The sequence below is a fragment of the Ictidomys tridecemlineatus genome, chromosome 15, assembly GCF_052094955.1.
Source record: "Ictidomys tridecemlineatus isolate mIctTri1 chromosome 15, mIctTri1.hap1, whole genome shotgun sequence".
Taxonomy (NCBI): domain Eukaryota; kingdom Metazoa; phylum Chordata; class Mammalia; order Rodentia; family Sciuridae; genus Ictidomys; species Ictidomys tridecemlineatus.
In genome coordinates this window covers 14,161,095-14,180,106 of record NC_135491.1, presented here as the reverse complement: position 1 = coordinate 14,180,106, position 19,012 = coordinate 14,161,095, and the positions used below count along the sequence as shown (strand labels likewise).

Below are 19,012 nucleotides of genomic sequence, written 5' to 3'. Positions count from 1 at the left end.
TGTGATCTTAATTGGAAAAGGGGTTTTTGTGGATGTAATTAGGGTGATTATCTCAAGATGAGACTATCCTGGAGTAGTGTGGGTCCTAAATCCAACAAGAGGTGTCCTTTATATGGCCAGAAGAAGATACAGACATACAGAGAAGGCCACAGGAAGACAAAGGCAGGGATTGGAGTGCTGCCACATAAGCCCAGAAACACCTGGAGCCACCAAAAAACTGGAAAGGACAAGGAAGGAAGCTTCTCTACAGACTGTGGAGGGGTCTAGCCCTGCCATGGCATCTAGAAATGTGAGAAAATAAATGTTAGTTTAAGCTACCAATTGTAGCAATTTGTTACAGCAGCCACCTGTAAACTAATACAGGTTTTAAGGGAATAAGAACCTCACCAGCAGGTCTTAGTATCATCCCCATAGGGTTATTTTCAGGATTAGATCAGTTAATGTCTGTAAGGTGGGCAGGGGTTGTGGCTCAGCGGTGGAGCGCTCACCTAGCCTGTGCTAGGCACTGGGTTCGATCCTCAGCACCACATAAAAATAAATAGATTAAAAATAAAGGTATTGTGTCCAACTACAACTAAAATAAATAAATAAATATTCTTTATTAAAAAAAAACCCTGTAAAGTGCTGAGAAAGGGGCTGGTATAGAAAGCATGCTCTGGGAGCATTTGCTGTGATAAGTAGCTACTACTGGAAGTTTCTATTCTGAAGAGTGAATGAGGACTAAGGGTTTCTGCTTTAAGCATCAGTGGGTGGAAACTCAGGCTAAATTTCTGGGGAAATGAACTCCATGAGTTGAGGAACAGTGGAAGACTCTGGGCTCCAGCAGAGCCTTCTTTATTTTATTTTCATGTGGTGCTAAGGATCAAACCCAGTGCCTCACATGTGCAAGGCAAGTGCTCTGCCACTGAGCCCCAGGCCCAGCCCACCAGCAGAGCCTTCTAAATCCTTATCACAGATGTAGTGCACATTGGATTCTTCCAGAAGTGTGAGGAATCAGGGGAGAAGGCAGGAGAGAGGCATGCTCTTGGCTGAGTGTCCTAAAACCATAGTCAACCTCTGTATTTTCCAAGCCGGGCTGGGTAGTGACTAAGGGCAAGAGTTAACCTCTGGGCCTTAGTTTCCTCTTCTGCAAAGTGGGCATAATGGTGGTTTCCAACTCATAGGGATGCTGGGGATTCAGGGAGATGCAAACAAGAACACCAACCCCCATGTGTTTGGAGCTAACTATATGCCAGGCGCTCTTCTGGGAGCTTGGGATATTGTTAGGGAGACATTGAATTGTGCAGTGCATGTCCAGCCTGCAGGGAACCCCTGATGAAGCCAGCTATTTATCAGCATCCTCACCATTACTGCTACGGAAGAAGGCTGTGTGCCTGTATTTTTGTGGGCTCTCTGGGGAGATCCCTTCAGTATAGCTGAAATGCCAGTTTCTATGTGAGGCCAAAAATCCTTCTCAATCAGCAAAGCCCCTTAGAGGGCACAGGGACCAGTCCACTGTCTCCTGGCGCACAAACCTGGCTTCAAATCCTGCCTCTGCTGGGGGGCTCTGGGCCAGTGATGGGACCTCTCCCTCTAAAAACGTGAAGCAAATCATGGTCCTTCCAACTGCGGTTGCAAGAATAAAATGACAGCGTGCACGCCAAGTGCTTAGCAGCCATCAAGGTCTGGGGCAGCGTGCGGAAGCTGGAGCTGCTTTGCTGCTGTCGTAATGGTTATTATGGGGGTGGCAGGGGATTGTCCTCTCTGCTTGAACCTTCGACACCCCTGAGTGCCAACACTCCCACCCCACGCAGGCCAACTTCTGGATGCACCACATACCAGCGAGGTAGCTGGGGCAGGGACAGAGTGGAGCTCAGGGGGAGGAAGGGGACAGAGACGTTCAGAATGGGTAGTCAACAGACTTCAGGGAAGAGAGACTGAGCCACACGGAACGGGTCCCAGGTCCCCAAGGACTCTTCTGATCAGCTCTCTCCTGGGGACCTCTATGCCTCCCACATCCTTCCCTGGTCCTGTGCATCCTGGGCTGAGCCCCACCCCCCTCCATCACCCCCATCCAGGGTCCCTCCCCTGTCCCCTCCCCCGCCCTTACCTTGACCGTCGATTGCATCTGCTCCAGCCGCAGGGTGTGGTTGGCCACCAGCACGGTGATCACCTTGGTTGAACTGACTTTCCCATTGCCCCAGGGCGCGTTCTCCTGCAGGACGGTAAAGTGGGGCAGGCCAGGCTGGGTCTTGCAGGTCTGAGCCAGCACGTACACACAGGTGCCCATGAAGTCAAAGCGGCGGCCATCGAAGCTGGTATAATGGGGGTCTCCCGACGCCTGGCAGGTGACAGAGCCCACGGCCACGCAGCCCAGGATTCCATTGGACGGCTGGCACGCTTCCTGCGGGCCACAGGAGGAGGGCTCACAGGACAGCAGGCCGCCCTCCTGGCAGTGGCAAAAGGTCTCGCACCCAGGTCCGGGGTAGAAGCTCTGGCCCGGCTGGTAGTAGGTGCCCTGGTGAACGCAGCCGCACGAGGCCAGGGCCACGCAGGAGCCACCACTGAGGGCGAAGCCGTCGTCACACACGCAGCCCTCGTAGCACTCTGTGCCACAGCCCCCGGGCACCGGGAGGTCTCCACAGGACAGTGGGCAGCCGCGGGAACACGCCTCGTAGTGGCTGTGAGGTGGGCAGGTCAGGGCTGCAGGGAGAGGAGCCAATGGCATCAGGAATTCTCCTTCTCGGGGGACACAGCCCCCACCCCCACCCACCACCCCCCCCCCCCCCGCAACACACACTCACCAATGACCACCTACAAGAAGCCCTTGTGTCCAGCAGTGCCTGGGAACACCCTGCATCACAATCTGATCCTGCTAAACTTTATATTTTTTTGGTCCTGGGATGGAGCCCTGGACCTGGAACATGCTAGGCATGCACTCTCCCACCGACCTCCACCCCAGCTCTGATCCCCAAGAGGAAGATCCTAGTCCAGTGTGACCATGGCTCAGCATTGTCTGAAATGTCTTTAATGACTTTATTTAAGTTGGGTATAAATTGCTGATCCGTGGTACATATGTTAAGCATGCAGATGTGTGTGTATACTCCAGGCAATATATCTGTGAATGCAGTATTTCTAGTTCCTTCCTTTTGTGTAGTAATTAAAAAGTTTGTTGTTTTTAGTGAGTTTTAAGTATTTAGTAATATTTCATGATTTCAAAATAATGATTAATACTAAATTTTAGTATTTAAAGAACTTAGTGTTGTCATGATCAAAAAAAAAAAAAAAACCCAAAACACTTCCCTTTACTCTGGTGGATAAGACAGGCAGCTTCCTCAAAAACAAAAATAAAAATAAAAAAAGGAAAGACTAAAAACTGAACCAAATCAAATCTCCTCCTGTGGCCATTTAAATGTAAGTTAACTAAAATTAAATAGAAGTGAAGATTTAGTTCTTTGGTCACATCACTAACATGTCAAGTGCTCCAGAGCCGCCTAGGACAGTGCCTGGAATATAGTAGGTATTCAACAAAACAGTCACGTTTTGCTAAATGACAGGAATGTGTTCTGAGAAATGCATCATTAAGAGGTTTTCTTATTGTGTGAACATCACAGAGTGTACTGACACAAACTAAGGCACCTATGATGTCACTAGGTGATAGAGTCTTACAGGACCACCATCGTATGCGCAGTCCATCATTAACCAAAACACCATTATACAGCACCTGACTGGATTTGTTAGTGAACAAATGAATCAATGAATGAATATATGTTAAAGGAGACAAAGGAATGACATTCTTGGATGTCTCGTGTCTCTTTCCAACAGCGATATGTGCCAGTTCGTGCTATGTTAAAAAGAGGAATGTAAGTCGAGTAACGGTTTTATTTGAAGATGTCAATATGTGTCAGTCATTGTGGAGACTAGGTGAGGAGTCGAGGAAAGTGCACATCCTAGCTCACTTTTGAGGATATCCAAAGAGTTCCATAATGAAAAGGTTTTTAGAAGTCAAAAGTTAGCTGGGCACGGTGGTGCACACCTGTAATCCCAACAGCTCAGGAGGTTGAGGCAAGAGGATCGCAAGTCCAAAGCCAGCCTCAGCAACTTAGCAAGGCTCTGAGCAACTCAGCAAGACCCTGTCTCTAAATGAAATAAAAAAAAAAGGGCTGGGGTTGTGGCTCAGTGGTAGAGCACTTACCTCACACGTGTGAGGCACTGAGTTCAATCCTAAGCACCACATAAAAATAAACAAATAAAATGGAGGCATTCTCTCCATCTACAACTACAGAAACAGTTTAAAATATATATATATATATATGAATGAATTAGCTGGGGACGTAGCTCAGTGGTTAAAGTGCCCCTGGATTCGATCCCCAGTACAAAAAAAAAAATGGCAAAAGTTACCATTTGTTGGAAATTTTATCTTTTGCCATTATTTATACTCAAGATGAAAACATGGGGTTCCAGTTATATATATTAAAAAAACTTTAGGAGTCAGAATAGTGGTGATCTTGTGAGGTAGGGGACCTGAAATTTTTATTTTTTTCTTGAACTTGCAGCTCTTGGCACAGATTTGTTCTTCTACTGAAAATGGAGCAAGCTGTTTGTTATGATATGTACATATTCTTCATATGTGTATTACATTTGAACAATAAATAAAAAATTCAAAACTCAGGTGAGCCTGCCTTTCCAAATTTCTTTTTTTAAAAAAAATCTTTATTTATTTATTTATTTTTATGTGGTGCTGAGGATAGAACCCAGCGTCTCACATGTGCTAGGTGGATGGTCTACTGCTGAGCCCCAGCCCCAGCCCCTCCAAATTTCTTTAATAGGCAAGAAAAATGTTTGCCAACTGATCCTGCACTCACGGCTGAAGCAAGGCCCTCAGGGGCCAGGTAGATGTTGTAAATAGGTAAAGTGGGCCAGATGGTGACCGAGAACTGGAGAGGGAACCAAGCTCCTTGGAAAGGCAGCACCTCTGGATTATCTCTGAATGACACCTGTCACGTGAGACTCTGATCCACTGGGCCACCAGATGGACTCAGTCATTTTACAAATACTGGCTGCATCTGTACTGTCTGTGACTTCCTGGCTGTCTGTGTAATTTTCTTAACCTCGGTTTCCCGCTCTGCCAAATGGGTCTGTACAACCCTAATCCCCACCTCACTAAGCAGTTGTAAGGATTCAATGAATGAATGACACTTGTGCATGAATGAAAATACGTAAGACCGAGACCCCCAGGTGCCACTCTTGGTACTCACGGCAGAATTCCTCGGTCCTCCAGGGTTGCACGGTGGCCCCAGCGGCCTGGCAAGCCTCGGCGTAGGCAGCTAAGGCCTCACACAGCAGCTCAGGCTGGCCGGGCAGCAGGCAGAGGTCATAGACACAGTCGCGCACTGCCCCCTGGGGGTCCACCTTGCCGTGACACTCCCGGAAGGGCCCCGAAGAGTCAGCAAGGATTCCACATTCCTTCTTGCTCTGCACCTGCTCGGTCACCAGGGAGTCCAGCTTGGGACAGTTGCCAGGCTGGCCTGCTCCACAGGTGTCGGGGCTGGGCTCCTCCTGCCAGCTGTTTCCAAAGTCCAGAGCGTTGGCAGCCTGGCCTCCGCCCCGCAGAGCCAGGTCATCGGACGGGTCCCCGTTGAAGTTCCCACAGAGCCCACACAGGGCCTTCGCGTAGCTGCTGGGCACCTTGACGGTCACCAGGGCGTCCCAGTTGTAGGTGACGGTCAGGCCAAAGTCGGTGCGCACGACGGCGTCCCTGCCCTGGCGGAACACTTGCACACGCCCGTCTGCGGCTTGGAAGGGCAGGTGTTGGAGGATGCCATTCAACTGGGCAGAGAGGCAGGAGGGGGAACTGGTCAGGGCACTGGTGGCTCTGTGGCCCACCCCTCCACCTGGCCCCAGTGACTCTGACCTCTTTGTTACTCTCGTCAAACATCATGTTTGGTTCTCCTTCGGGCCCTCTGCACTGGCCCTTCCCACTTTCTGGAATACCGCCCATCACTCTCCGTCTGGAAACCTCTGCCTCATCTTTTAGGTGTCAGCTTTGATCCACCAGATGGACTCAGTCATTTTACAAATACTGGCTGCATTTGTACTGTCTCTGGTATCCCTTATCATGGCCTTGAGGTCCCCATTACTCTCCAATCTAATCTCTCAGGACAGCATTACAACCTACCCTTGGCAACTCCAGTCATGCTGGCATCCCAGACGCACCAAGCTCCTCCCAGCCTCAGGGCCTTTGCACCCGCTGTACCCCTTGCTTGTGGCACTCCCACCTTCTTCCACATCCCTATTCTTTGCCTGGCTACTGACATCTTACACTTCACAATCAGTTTAAAATTGAACCCGTCTACCCACAAGTCCCTACTTGTCCCCACCTTTTTGACCTCTTCTCCCAACAACTGCTCTACCCCGCCTCCCAACTTCACTCCTGATGTACATCCCCGCTGGCCTCCGTGCTGTTCTCCTGTGCTCTTCAAGTTCAGTCCAACTCTGTCTTTGTTCCTGCTGTTCCCTCTGACTACAGGCCACCACTCTTCATCTGGTGGCCTTCCCCTCCTCTTTCAGGCTTAGCTGAGAGCACAAGCCTGGTCACAGCCTCAATGCCAACCCCAGCCTCACTCCAGCCCCACTGGCCTCCTTGCTGTCCCTCAACTCTTCCAACTTATCACCGTCCCAGGACCTTTGCACTTGCTGTTCTTCTTTCTGGAACACCCTTCTGTCTACTTTTCTCCCTGCCAGTCCATCTCTTTCTTCAGAACAGGCAAGACATGGGTAAGAGGACAGACTCTGGTCTTACACATATACCATGGAGTGTTACTCAGCCATAAAGAAGAATGAAATTAAGGCATTTGCTGGTAAATGGATGGAACTGGAGACTATCTTGCTGAGTGAAATAAGCCATCCCCCCAAACCAAAGGCTGAATGTTCTCTCTGATGTGCAGATACTTACTCACAATGGAGAGGAGGAGTGGAGATTCACTGGATTGGACTGGGGAATCGGGGAAGGGAGGGGAGATGGGAACAGGAAAGAGTGGAATGAATTGGGCATAACTTTCCTGTGTTCATATGTGAATACACAACTAGTGTAAGTCTACATCATCTACAACCACAAGAATGGGAAGTTATACTCCAATTGTGTAGGATATGCCAAAATACAGTCTACTGTCACGTATAACTAAAAACAACAAATAAAAAATTAAAAAAAAAACAAACAAGAGTACAGACTCTGAAGACAGTTTGTCTTCAAACTCTTAACTCTGCCACTCACTAGCTGTGCGACCTTGAGCAGGTGACTTAACTTCTCTGTGCCTCAGTTTCCTCACCTAAGACTACTACTTTATAGGGTCACTGTGAAGATGAAATGAACTAATACATGTTGAGCATTTAGTACGTTGAAGTAACTGAATATATGTTGTCTATTATTATTCAAGACTCAGGCAAAATAGCATTTCAGAGAGGAGGGAACGTAAGTATATAATAGTAATCATGCCCTGTGTTTATCTGAAGCCTTTTCTGTGCCAGACACTGGATTTATGGGTGAGGTTTCCTTTGGCCCAAGGCTGCTGTGAGGATCAGGGGTTAAGGTACCTGAAGGGTTTAGCCCAGCACCTGGCACGTGGACCGTGCTCTTGATCTCCCATTTCTGGTTCAATCATCTACCTCCCCAGAGCCTGGGCCAAAACTGCTCAATGACATTGATTAGCTATTGTGTGAATGTCCCCCAAACCCCACTTCTCCACTTCTTTTTAAAAGAACATCATTGGTTTTTACTTTCACTCTGTGGTAGGTCCTTTGAGAACCCTTTGCCCAGAAACCTGGGGTCTCTGTGAGTCCTGCCCCATCATGATCTGAGAGGTTGGGAGAGGAACTCTGCTGTCCACCAACACACAACCCTGCGAGTGACCCACGTGGCACATATCACCCGACACACCCCCTAGCTCTCTGAAAATCCACCCTCCTCCAGCAAATGTGCAAATCTACCATTCTGAAGGCTCCCAACAACAAACACCACAGCAGACAACATCTACTGAACTTGATGACAGTGGCACCTGTGTGCCAACCTCATGGTGCGGATGCACCTACGAGGGTGGCTCTCTGCAAGTCCTCTCTATGTAACCCTTCCGAGGTTCATTCATGACATCCGCACAATCACCCGGTGAATGGTGGCTCCTTATTCCCTTTGACATAGGACAAAGCTGAGGCGGCGAGAGACAGTCATACACCCAAGGAGGGACAGTACGTCCTGGATTAGGGACCTGGGCCTTAACCAATGGCCACAGATCTTCGAGCTGTCCCCCAACCCTAACTTGAACCCAGAATCACCAATCCTAGGGCGCCCTTCCCGCGCTCCGCCCAGCCTGGGCTCGGGGTCACTCACCAGGGCTTGGCTCGGGTTCTCGCGGCGCACGGCCACCTCCACGCCGTGGGCCTCCACTCGCACGGCGCGCGTGTAGCTCACGGTCTTGCTGCCCCGATGCTCGTTTTCCACCAGCACCCGGAAGGTGGGCAGCGCCGGGTCCTGGCCGCACGAGCCCACCAGCAGGTACATGCAGGTGCCCATGAAATCGAAGCGCCGGCCGTCGAAGCTCACGTAGTGCGGGTCCCCAGACGCCTGGCAGCTCCCGAAGCTGGTGGGGTAGCACCCCAGGAGGTCGTTCTGGACTTGGCACAGCTCGCCCGCTGGGCAGCCCTTCACGCTCTGGCAACTCACCGTGTGGGTGGCGCCGTCGCAGGTACAGCGCTGGCTACACTGATCATCGGCCCAGATGGCCTGGCCGGGCGCCAGGAGTTGGCCCTCGTAGGTGCATCCGCACGACGAGGCTGGCACACAGGCGCCGCCGCTCATCACGAAGCCCTCCCGGCACACGCAGCCCTCCACGCACGAGCGCCCCGAGCAGTTGGCTGGTGAGGCTTCCGAGTTGCAGGTGGCGGGGCAGGGGGGCGCGCAGGGCTGGTAGGTGCTGTTGGCGGGGCAGGACATGGCTGCGGGAGGAGGGGAGTGGGTCAGCAGGGCCCTCGGGATGCCCCGCACACCTCGCTACTCTGTTGGAGCCTGCCATCCCAGTTAATGCCACTTTCATCCTTTCCAGGGCTCAGGTCCCAACCCTCAAAGGTGTGTGGCCATTCTCCATCCTGCTGGCTGGACAACCAATCCGTGGGTAAATCATGTGAGCTCCAGGTTCAAAACGCACCCAGAATCTGATCTGCCTCCTTGTCCCATCCGGGGCAGCAGCCTCCTCCTGCCTGGTCCTCTTGCTGCTGCCCCACCTCTGTCCTCAGCCAGAGAGGACGCGGGTCAGGTCTCCTCTCTCCCCATTTCAGAGTCTCCCTATAGCTCCATCTTTCTCAGGCCTTTCTCCCAAAGCCCACAAGACCCACACCAACTGCCCTCACCTCTTTCACTCCCTCTCTGTCCCAGTCATGAGGATTTCTCCCTGGTCCTCACATTTCCACATGGGGGCCTTTGCATGGCCAATCCCTCTGCCTGTGTCACCCTTGCTTTGAAAAGACAATGTGGTGCAAGGTCAAGTGCGAGTCTACTGGAGTCCAGGCGGCCTGAGTGCAAGTCCCAGATCTCTTAGCTGTGGAATTATGAGTAAATCACTCTGATCTCCCTGTGCCTCAGTTTCGCCATCAGGAACGTGAAATGATTCCGTGCTGACCTCACAGGGTTGGTGTGAGAATTGAGTGAGTCAGTCTACGCAGAGGTGCTCGTTGAATATCACCATCATTACATAGCTGACTCCGTCACCAGGCCCTGTTCTTGGCTCTAGTGTTACCTGTTAACACTAGACCCTCCACTTTGCGAGTCTCTCATATACGTGTTTCATGAACTCGCTTTCTTTTGTGTTCTGAAGACGTTTCCTGTCTCCTAAACACACCTCTGGGAGTCTTACAGGGGCAGGGGTGGGTGTCTGTGGATCCTCACTGTGCCTTCAACATTGGCATGGCACAGAGTATTTGTTGACTGAATGACTGATTACGCGGGTGAACACCTGGTTACAGAGCTTGGGCTGGGGGCGGTATGCAAGGAGCATAAGCAGAGGAAGACAATTGTATTTCCGCCTTGGAATTCTGCAGACTGTTTCTCCTGCCAAGCTTCAGCCCATGCTATTCCCTGAGTCTAGAACCAACTTCCTCCTCCTTTTTTCCTGGCTACTTCCAACTCTCCTCTGGGTTTTGGATCAAATATTACTTTTTCCAGGAAACCCTCCCCCAAACTCTCCCCAAGATGGATCAAGAACCTTCTCTGGTGTCCCATAGTCCCCTTGAACTTCCCCCTATCCCAGCCCTGACCACTCTGTCCATGCCTCCCCCATCACAGCCCAGACCATTCCAGACTGTCACTGTCTGGTGATATGTCCACCCCAACCCTGGGTTCTCTATGAACACAGCCTGGTTGTGTCGGCCACTACTGTGTCCCAGGCATTGTCCAGCACCAGGCTGACTGGTGCTCAGATACTGAGCAGGAGCAAGAGGTCCCAGCCCCCCACCCACGGCACCACTTACAGCAGTTGACTCGTGACCTCCAATCTCCAACAGAGATGCCCAGCTCCGTGCAGGCCTGGGCATAGGCGCCAAGGGCACGGCACAGGCTGATCCGGTCCCCGCCAGTCGCGCACAGGTCGTATATACAATTCTCCAGGAACAGGTGGGGATCCAGGGATTCATGGCAGGCTGCGAAGGGGCCTTCGGGCACGGTCAGCACGCCACAGACACGGTTGTCTCCGTACTGCTGGGTCTGGTCTGGGGTGCAGGAGGGACAGTTGTTCTGGCAGCCATCATCACACAGGTCGTCACCATCATCTAGCTTCCAGCTATTGGCAAACTCCACGATGTCAGAGACCAGAGTCCCGTCGGGGGTGAGCAGGTCGTCACCAGGGTTGTTGTTGTAGTTGCCGCACAGACCGCACACCTGGTTTTGGAAGCGCTCAGGCAGGCTTATGGTCAGCTGGGCGTCCCAGTCATAGGTGACCACCAGCCCGAAGTCCAGCTCCACCACAGCCTTTGTCCCACTCTGGTACACTCGCAGGCGACCCTCGCTCAGGGAGGCCGGCAGGCGTGAGCGCTGGTTGTCGATCTGCAGAGGAGGTCCGGGTGGTGGTGAGATAGAGATCTCCTCCCCTCCTCATTTCCCCTGTTCTACCACATTCCCCCTCCTTCCTTCTGGATCCCATCAAAGCCTCACAAATTTGCCCTTGCAATTCCCAGGCTCCCAGAGAGAGGGGGCGGGGGAAACACTCACACCCACATCCTCACCTCCTATGAAATATTTGCTCAATGTCACTGATCTAGTGAGGCACTCCCAGGTTACCTTATTTTAAGTAGCAACTCTTCCCTAATCCCTATTCTCTCTCCCTGTTTTCCTTTTTTTTCTCATAGCTTTTAATTTTCTCAAACATAACTTGTGCTGGGTGAGTGTAAGGCCTGTAATCCCAGGAATTTGAGAGGCTGAGGTAGGAGGATCCCAAGTTTGAGGTTAACCTCAACAACTTAGCTAACAAGGTCCTAAGCAACTTCGTGAGACCCTGTCTCATAAATAAATAAATAGACAGATGGATAGATAAATAAAATGGGCTGGGGATGTAACTCAATGGTAAAGTGCCCCTGAGTTTAATCCCCGGTACCAATATATATGATTTGCAAATCTCTCACATTTATCATCTACTTTCACTAGAATGTTAGCTCCACTAAGATGGGTTTTTGTCAGTTTCCATCACTATTTTATCTCCACTGCCTACAACAGAGCCTGGTAGAATAGCAGGTGCTCAATAAATTTATGAAATCAGTGCTACAATTAAATAAACACCCCTCAGACACTCACTCTGCAACTGGCCCTGAGGTGGGAGATACTGGGGTACAACAGGGACCAAGACTGCCCCATGTCCTTACCCTCATGGATTCCAAATCCACTGGGAGAGACAGATCCATTACTGACTAAATAGTGACAGCTCAGAGTGGTCAGCACCAGGACTAGGGAGGCACAGGCAAAAGAGTTTGGGTTGGTTTGGGAGCCTAGAAAAAGGACCACACCAAATCCTGCCAGTCAAGAAAGATTTCCCGGAGGAAGGGATAGCTGAACCGAACCTTAAAGGATCAACAGGACAGAGTCAGGAAATCAGAGAGGAGAGGGATTTTCCTGTGATGAATAGTCAGGAAATTAATACAAGTGGTTATCTGTGGGGAATAGGAGGAAGGTAGATAAAGACAGGAGTAGAAATGAGACTTTTTATAATATACCCTTCTAATTTTTAAATTTATTTTTATTTTTCTAATTTTGGTACTGAGGCTTGAATTCAGGGGTATTGACCACTGAGCCACATCCCCAGCCCTATTTTTGTATTTTATTTAGAGACAGGGTCTCACTGAGTTGCTAAGTGCCCCGCAGTTGCTGAGGCTGGCTTTGAATTCGAGATTCTCCTGTCTCAGCCTCCCGAGCTGCTGGATTTCAGGTGTGTGCCTCGGCACCTGCCCATTTTATTTTATTGAGACAGGGTCTCCCTAAGTTGCTGAAGGTCTCATCCCATTTCTGAAGCTAGCCTAGAATTTGTGATCTTCCTGCTTCAGCCTCCTAGAGGCTGTGATCACATGTGTGTGCCACCTGGCTAATGTGACATTGTCAGCCAGGCAAAACTAATCTTTGGGGGGGAAATGGATACCATTTCTGTGCTGTTATTTGTTCAGGCTGAGTAGGAAGGCATTCACCAGAGGCAGAACAGAGACTCAGGAGCCAGCCTGGCCCTGTTCCTCTTCCTAGCTTCTTGGCAGCTGTTGGCCTTTGGGAGCGGCTCAGCTTTTCAGCCTCAGTTTCCTCAATCATCCCTGTTCATAATTCCTATCCCACCGAGTTGCTGTAAGCACCAAATTTGGATCAATGCAGGGAAAGTGCTAAGACATAAATCGGGCACCTAGTTAGGTGCTCATTCACTTTAGCGATGGGTTCACTTCAGAAATCCCCCATTGTTGGAAACCTTTCTTTCCTGTTTTTCTTTTGTCATTACAGACCATGTGGCATATGCTTTTTATCTAATCATCTCTCTAGGCATTACTTAAAATTTCTAGAAGTTTCTAGAACATTTTCTAGAGAAAAGGGTTTTAAGGTCCTGCAACTGATTTTCAACTCCTCCCTTCCCACCTCCCCTCCCTCCCTCCTGGGACCACTCCACATCCTCCACCCCAACAGGTTTTGGGGTTGGGGGTCTAACACCAGGGCTTAAGGCTTTGCCTCCAGACTGGGAGCTCGTGGGTATTAAACCCGAAGCCTCCCAACACTCACCCTGGTGAAGCCAACTTCCCCGCGGGCCAGCGACACGGAGTGGCTGTAGGCAAGCACGGTGACGTAGCCCACGTAGGAGACGAGGCGGCTGTTCCTGTGCTCGTTCTTGGCATTGACGCTGAAGGCAGGCAGGGTGTCGTCCTGCCCACACAGCTCGGCCATCGTGTAGGAGCAAGTGCCCATCATGTCGTAGGGACGCCCGTCGAAGGTGGTGTAATGAGGGTCACCCTGGGCGCGGCAGACGGCTGTGGGATCCCGCACGCATGAGGTCTTCCTGCCCTGGGCCCGGCAGTGCTGCCCCACCGGACACTGCACACCTTGGCAGGGGTCTGCAGAGGATCGTCCAGCTGGGGAGGGGGCAGGGTGGAAATCAAGAGTTAGAATCGTCCCCAGGGGCAGATCCTGGGGTCCTCCCACCCTGGGGAACTTGGACGGTTTTCTCCCAGCAGCGCACTTCGGAGTCCAGGAGAGCTCCTCTGGTCCCCCCCCAGAAAACCCCAGGCTTTCCGATTCCCCATTTAAACACAGCTTAGCCAGAAGAATGGAAAGTAGCAAAGCAGGACCCAGAACAGTCCCTGAAATGTTCCTTTGTGTTTTTCTCTTCTTCTTTCCCTCTCTGCCCTGCCTTCCCACCAGGCTGGAAAGGCCAAGGGACGCTTTAAAGGACAGACCATGCAATACAGAGACTATTCAGCAAAATGGAAATGACCGTGGAATAGGCTTCCTGGGTGGGAATCCTGGCCTCGCCAGCTCTGTAACATAGGCTTAGTTATTTGAAATGCTCGGGCCCCACTTTCTTCATTTGTAACAGGAGAACCACGATGATCCCTCTCCATCAGGATCTGGGGGTAGGGGGGGTGTTGTCAGGTTTAAGTAAGCTACACCTTGGAGTTTGGAACTGAACCGTGTGTGAGATGTACCTGTTATAATTAGCCACTTACCTGTCCCCCATTCTACTACTCAAGCCAAAAGTGGCCCCTTGAAGTCAGATGGCATCCACGCCCTGGAGGGCAGGGAGAAGGGACATTTTTGCCAGGATAGGGAGCCCTAGTGTCAAGGGTCCTATCTTAGAGAAGACCACCAAGGAAGAAACAGCCCCTCCCTGTCTGCCTCCCTCTCCTCAGACACCCGTGCCTCCCTACCCTTCCTAACAAAGCTCCCCCTGACGAGCTTTCTACCACTTCCTACCACTGCCCAGAAGTGCTTTACACTTAACCACCGTCACCCCGACTAAAATCCTGGGACCAGGGTGCAGCTCTTATCCCAGTTTTAACTGATGTTGAAACTGAAGTCCCGAAAGGTGAAGTCACATGCCCAAGGTCTCCCAAGCAAAGGTGGCATTTAAACCCTAGGCAAATTTGCCTCTAACCTCTGTGTCCTCACATGCCACCTTCACTGCCTGGTGGCAGCTCCTCAATTGGAGGCCCCCAGGTCCTATTCATTAATCATGTCAAAAGGTGATGTACCTAGAAAGATCTTGGATTCCTTGAGAGATACCTGCCCCCCTCATCATTATTATTCTGGTTTTTTTTTGGGGGGGGGGCAATACTGAGGACTAAACTCAAGGACACTCGGCCACTAAGTCGTATCCTCAGTCCTATTTTGTAGAGACAAGTGTCTCACTGAGTTGCTTAAAAGCCTCACCATTGCTGAGACTGGATTTGAACTCGAGATTCTCCTGCCTCAGCCTCCCGAGCCACTGGGATTACAGGTGAGCACCACCGCACCTGGCTATCCTCTTAGATCTTCTGAGTTTAGTTATCAACAATTTTATAGGAGACATGAGAGTAGCATTAGTAGAGCTGTATTAGTTGCTAACATGTCAAAATATTTCCAAATTGGTTGGTAAGACGCTGCTGACCTGACCCCTCCCCAATGATCCTTCTACCTTGGCACCTGGCCTCTCCCCTAGTAACCCATCCCTGAGATGTACCTGTTATATGTACCTCCTCACCAGCCAACAGGCAAGGGGTGATGCTGGTATAATGGAGGCTTCCTGCTACAGTGTTCTGGCTGGGGCAACTTCTGACTGGTTGTGCCCTGGATTGCTCGGGTTGCTAAATATTTAGAATATCATATCGTTCCTGGGTATATGTGTGGGTGGAGAGAGGGGACTGAAAAAAAGGGATGTGAGGGAAGATGTTAGGGAAGATGGACCTGAGAGGTGGACAGCTCAGCTGAGCCAGGGGGCCACAGAGGAACAGGTAAGTAGGAAAGGGGTGGCCAGGGCCCAGGGTGATTGCCCGTCACTCACTGCAGGTAGCTGTTGTCCCGAGGCCCACAGCCTGGGCCAGCCCGAAGAGGAGCATTCCAAATTTGGTTGTTGCCTCAGCCCTGTGGATGGCTTCAGCAGTGCTGAGGTCCACTTCAGCGTATGAGAACTGACTGCCCTGCACAGGCACCCAGGTGACTGTGGATCCCAGTTGGTGCCCATCTATGGTCAGCCCGCTGGTGTCATTTGTCTGTACCACCAGTATGACCACGTCCTCAGAGTCTGGAATACTCCTGATCACATAGGAAGGGCAGTAGGCTTCCACATCTGGGATCAGGATCAGGTAGGGGTCATAGGTCACACCATTCCTTTCGGCACCTGTGCCAAACAGCACGACCTGGATGCCTACATCGGCAGACAGGGTGAGTGGCTGCTTTGGCTTGACCTGCAACTCAAACACGTCACCCATCTGGAGCACACGGGAGCCAGGGGTACCCCCCTGCTTATAGGTGAGTTTTGTGGTCTGGCTGGCCACAATGTAGACGAGATCGTAGTTAGACTGGGCGGCCAGAGGGGGGACCACATATTGTTTGCCCCAGGCAGATGTGGGTAACAGCTGTTCCATCACGAAGTCGCACTTCGTGTGCTTCTGGGCACAGCTGTGGCCAGAGAAAACAGCTACGGGGTTGTTGGCTGTGACCTTTGACCCCGAGAGATCAACTTTGCTCTGTAACTGGACCGATTCGAAAGAGTTCAGAGTCACCTCTAGGACACTGCCGGCTGAGTAGGATTTGCCCTTGAACGTCACTGCCCCCTTCAGGAGGACGCTGACCTCAGCACCTTCGGAGCCAGCCAACACTGCAAACTCCCTGACATTTCGGGTTGAGATGTCAGTAGGTGTGACCACAAAGTACTCTGTGCCCAGGGCACTGACAGGTTGCAACAGCGTCAGGTCAGCTGAGCTGGGCTTAGCATTTAACGCCTGCACGGAGATGTTTTGGTCAGAGTGAACCTCTACCGCACTCATAAAGGTATTGGTGCCGGACATCTCAGCCTCAGCAGTGATGTTGACTGTGACTGTTTGCCCAGGTTTCACTGTGACCTTCTGCAAGGTTTTATCTGCGTGGCTGATGATGGAGACCGTGGCGATGTTTTCTGACAAACTGGAGATGAAGAGCTGGAGACTGGCCTTGCTGTACCCGACCTGGTAGTTCTGCAGGAAGGTCGCCAGGAAATCCTCCCCGCCAGCATTCTTGGGGGTCGCTGTGACCTCCTGGGTCAACCCTTAAGAAAACGCAGTTGTGGGTCCATTTATCTAATCCTCCCCATCCGAGAGCCAAGCCCTTGCCCTCTGTCTGGAAACATGTTGAAATAATTGCACCCCCCCCACCTCTTTATTTTCTTATTACTCATGCAACATTCATCTGTAAACCCTTCTGGCTTTTTTTTTTCTTCCCCGAAAAGCCAAACACTTTAAATCTGGCTCTCAAGCTTAAGTGCTACCCGGGCCAGGCCAGTAGTACAAACTGGAAAACCAGAGCACATATACACTACCCAAAGCAGGTTGTTGCTACTAGATTTAGCCAGTTATTAGGAGGGATTGTGGCCCTTTCTTTTTTAATACTTTACTTCCCTTCCTTTTTTCTTTAGTACTGGGGATTAAGCCAAGGGCCCTCTACCACTAAGCTACATTTCTTTTTATCTTTTTTGATGCAGGGCCTCACTAAGTTGCCGAGGCAGGCCTCGAAGTTGCAATCCTCCTCCCTCAGCCTCCTGAGTAGCTGAAATTATGGCACCACTGCATCCAACCATGTTCCCGTTTTTTAAGAAAAACGATCTGAATTTTTCTGGGAAATTGCCAACCCAAAATTGTTTTGTGCACCAAAGGGCACACACTGACTGAAGTCAGCTGCTAGTATATAAATTCTGTCTTAATGGGACTTTTGGGGGTTTGTGAAGAGGATAAAAGGAAGAAGGGTATTATGAAAGAGAGGACAGTGTATCTTCTAAAAGTAGAGGCAAGTGGGGTTTCCCAACATCCCTGAACAGGGGAAGAGAGAAAGACAGAGACAGAGAGAGGGGAAAAAAAATGGGTGAATTCCACATTTCTCTGCAGGATATTGAGAGGTAGGTTTGTGGTACTAACCCAGGCAGGCAGAGTTTCCCAGATTGGAACCAGGACATGGATGAGGGATGGATCTGACTTACCCCACAGGAGGGCTGCTCCGGCCCAGAGTGTCCACCAGCTCCACAGGGAACCCATGTCTGCGGTAGGGAAAGAGAGGGGGTCATAGGAGGTTTGCCTGCTGGTCCTGCCAGAGACTATCCTGGCGAGGACAGAAGGGGCCAGTCTCAGGACAAGGTTTACTTGGGCACTAGCAAGACTGAGGCGGGAAGAGAACTTGGGTAGTTGGGGCAAGGTGGGCCCCATCCAAGGGTGTGTGTGTGTGTGTGTGTGTGTGTGTGTGTGTGGTGTGTAGGGAAGGCTGAATGTCCAATAGGTGGTGGGATGAAGTGGAAGAGGTAGGAACCAGGGACGAGGATGAGGACTTGGCTGTTCAGAGGGTCCAGGGAGGAGAAGGGTCTGGAGCCAGAGGCAAGAGTAGGGGACTTGCGGTTCAGTGCTGTTCCACTTCTGTGGGGGACCCCAGCCCTTCTCACCTGCAGGTCCCTGGAGCTTTCGGGTGCACCTGCAGGCTGGGTTATATAGGGGAGTTTCTTAGCCCCTCAGGCCACGCCCGGGGCCACCTGCCAGGCAAATGATGCCAACTTCCTGGAGGAGGCTGCTGATCTCAGGGCCAGGTGGAATGGGGAGCCCCGAAGGCCTGGGCAGGGTGGAGTCGGGAGCCTGGGTGCTGAGCGGGGTGTGAGAACAGCTGGTGGCTGTGTCCTTGGAGTCGACGAGAAATGTCGTACAAATGACTGGAGAGGTGGCATTCCCGAGGGAGACAGCTGGGGAGCAGGGTGCCATGAGCCTGGGTCTGGGCAGGGGTTGGGTAGAGTGGGGGTGGGGAGCGGGGAGGCAGCGTTCTTGATGTTTGCTGGCTCACTGGCCAGATTTCTTCCTTTGGCCCCTGCCAGGAACAATAGCAAAAAGCCCATATCCGGGTCTGGACTCCTCCCCAGTCCCCCTGGGCTGATCCATGGTCCCAAGCCACCCACATCCTGTTTCTAGGCACCAATCTGGGGCCAGTGTCTGGAGATGGGCATGGCTCTGAGGCCTAAACCACCGTGAGGGACACGATGCCTCCATCCCTAGTCCAGCTGAGGCTGTGTGTCAGGCCAGAGGCCTGTGTTTCCTGGTTTCAAACAGACATGTGGGTTTTGCTTCCTGTAGAATTATTTAGTTTGGGATTTGTTTTATTTTGTCCCTTGGGGATGGTTTTTTTCCATGAGAAGGGACTGGCTGAACAGGTTTTGGGTCATTGTATCCTCTGCATACCCTAGAATTTGCCTGAGAAGAGACATGGGGGTCATAGGGGGCACACACCGAGCAGAAGAAGTAGCCCAGAGGTCCCGTGGACTGGCTGAGACGGAGT

General features: G+C 51.4%; 1 protein-coding gene across 1 annotated transcript in view; it reads right to left on the bottom strand.

The window, feature by feature from the left end:
• The window catches only part of Fcgbp (Fc gamma binding protein), a 34,967-nt gene extending 18,331 nt beyond the window's left edge, over positions 1-16,636 (bottom strand). The window contains exons 1-6 of the mRNA XM_040279731.2: positions 15,516-16,636; positions 13,262-13,608; positions 10,495-11,065; positions 8,363-8,967; positions 5,238-5,808; positions 2,090-2,682 (exon numbers count right to left, since the gene is read on the bottom strand). Coding sequence (XP_040135665.2) covers positions 2,090-2,682; positions 5,238-5,808; positions 8,363-8,967; positions 10,495-11,065; positions 13,262-13,608; positions 15,516-16,521 — 3,693 coding nt within the window. The 5' untranslated portion in view covers positions 16,522-16,636. The remainder of the gene's footprint in view (positions 1-2,089; positions 2,683-5,237; positions 5,809-8,362; positions 8,968-10,494; positions 11,066-13,261; positions 13,609-15,515) is intronic.
• Between the last annotated feature and the right edge of the window lie 2,376 nt (positions 16,637-19,012).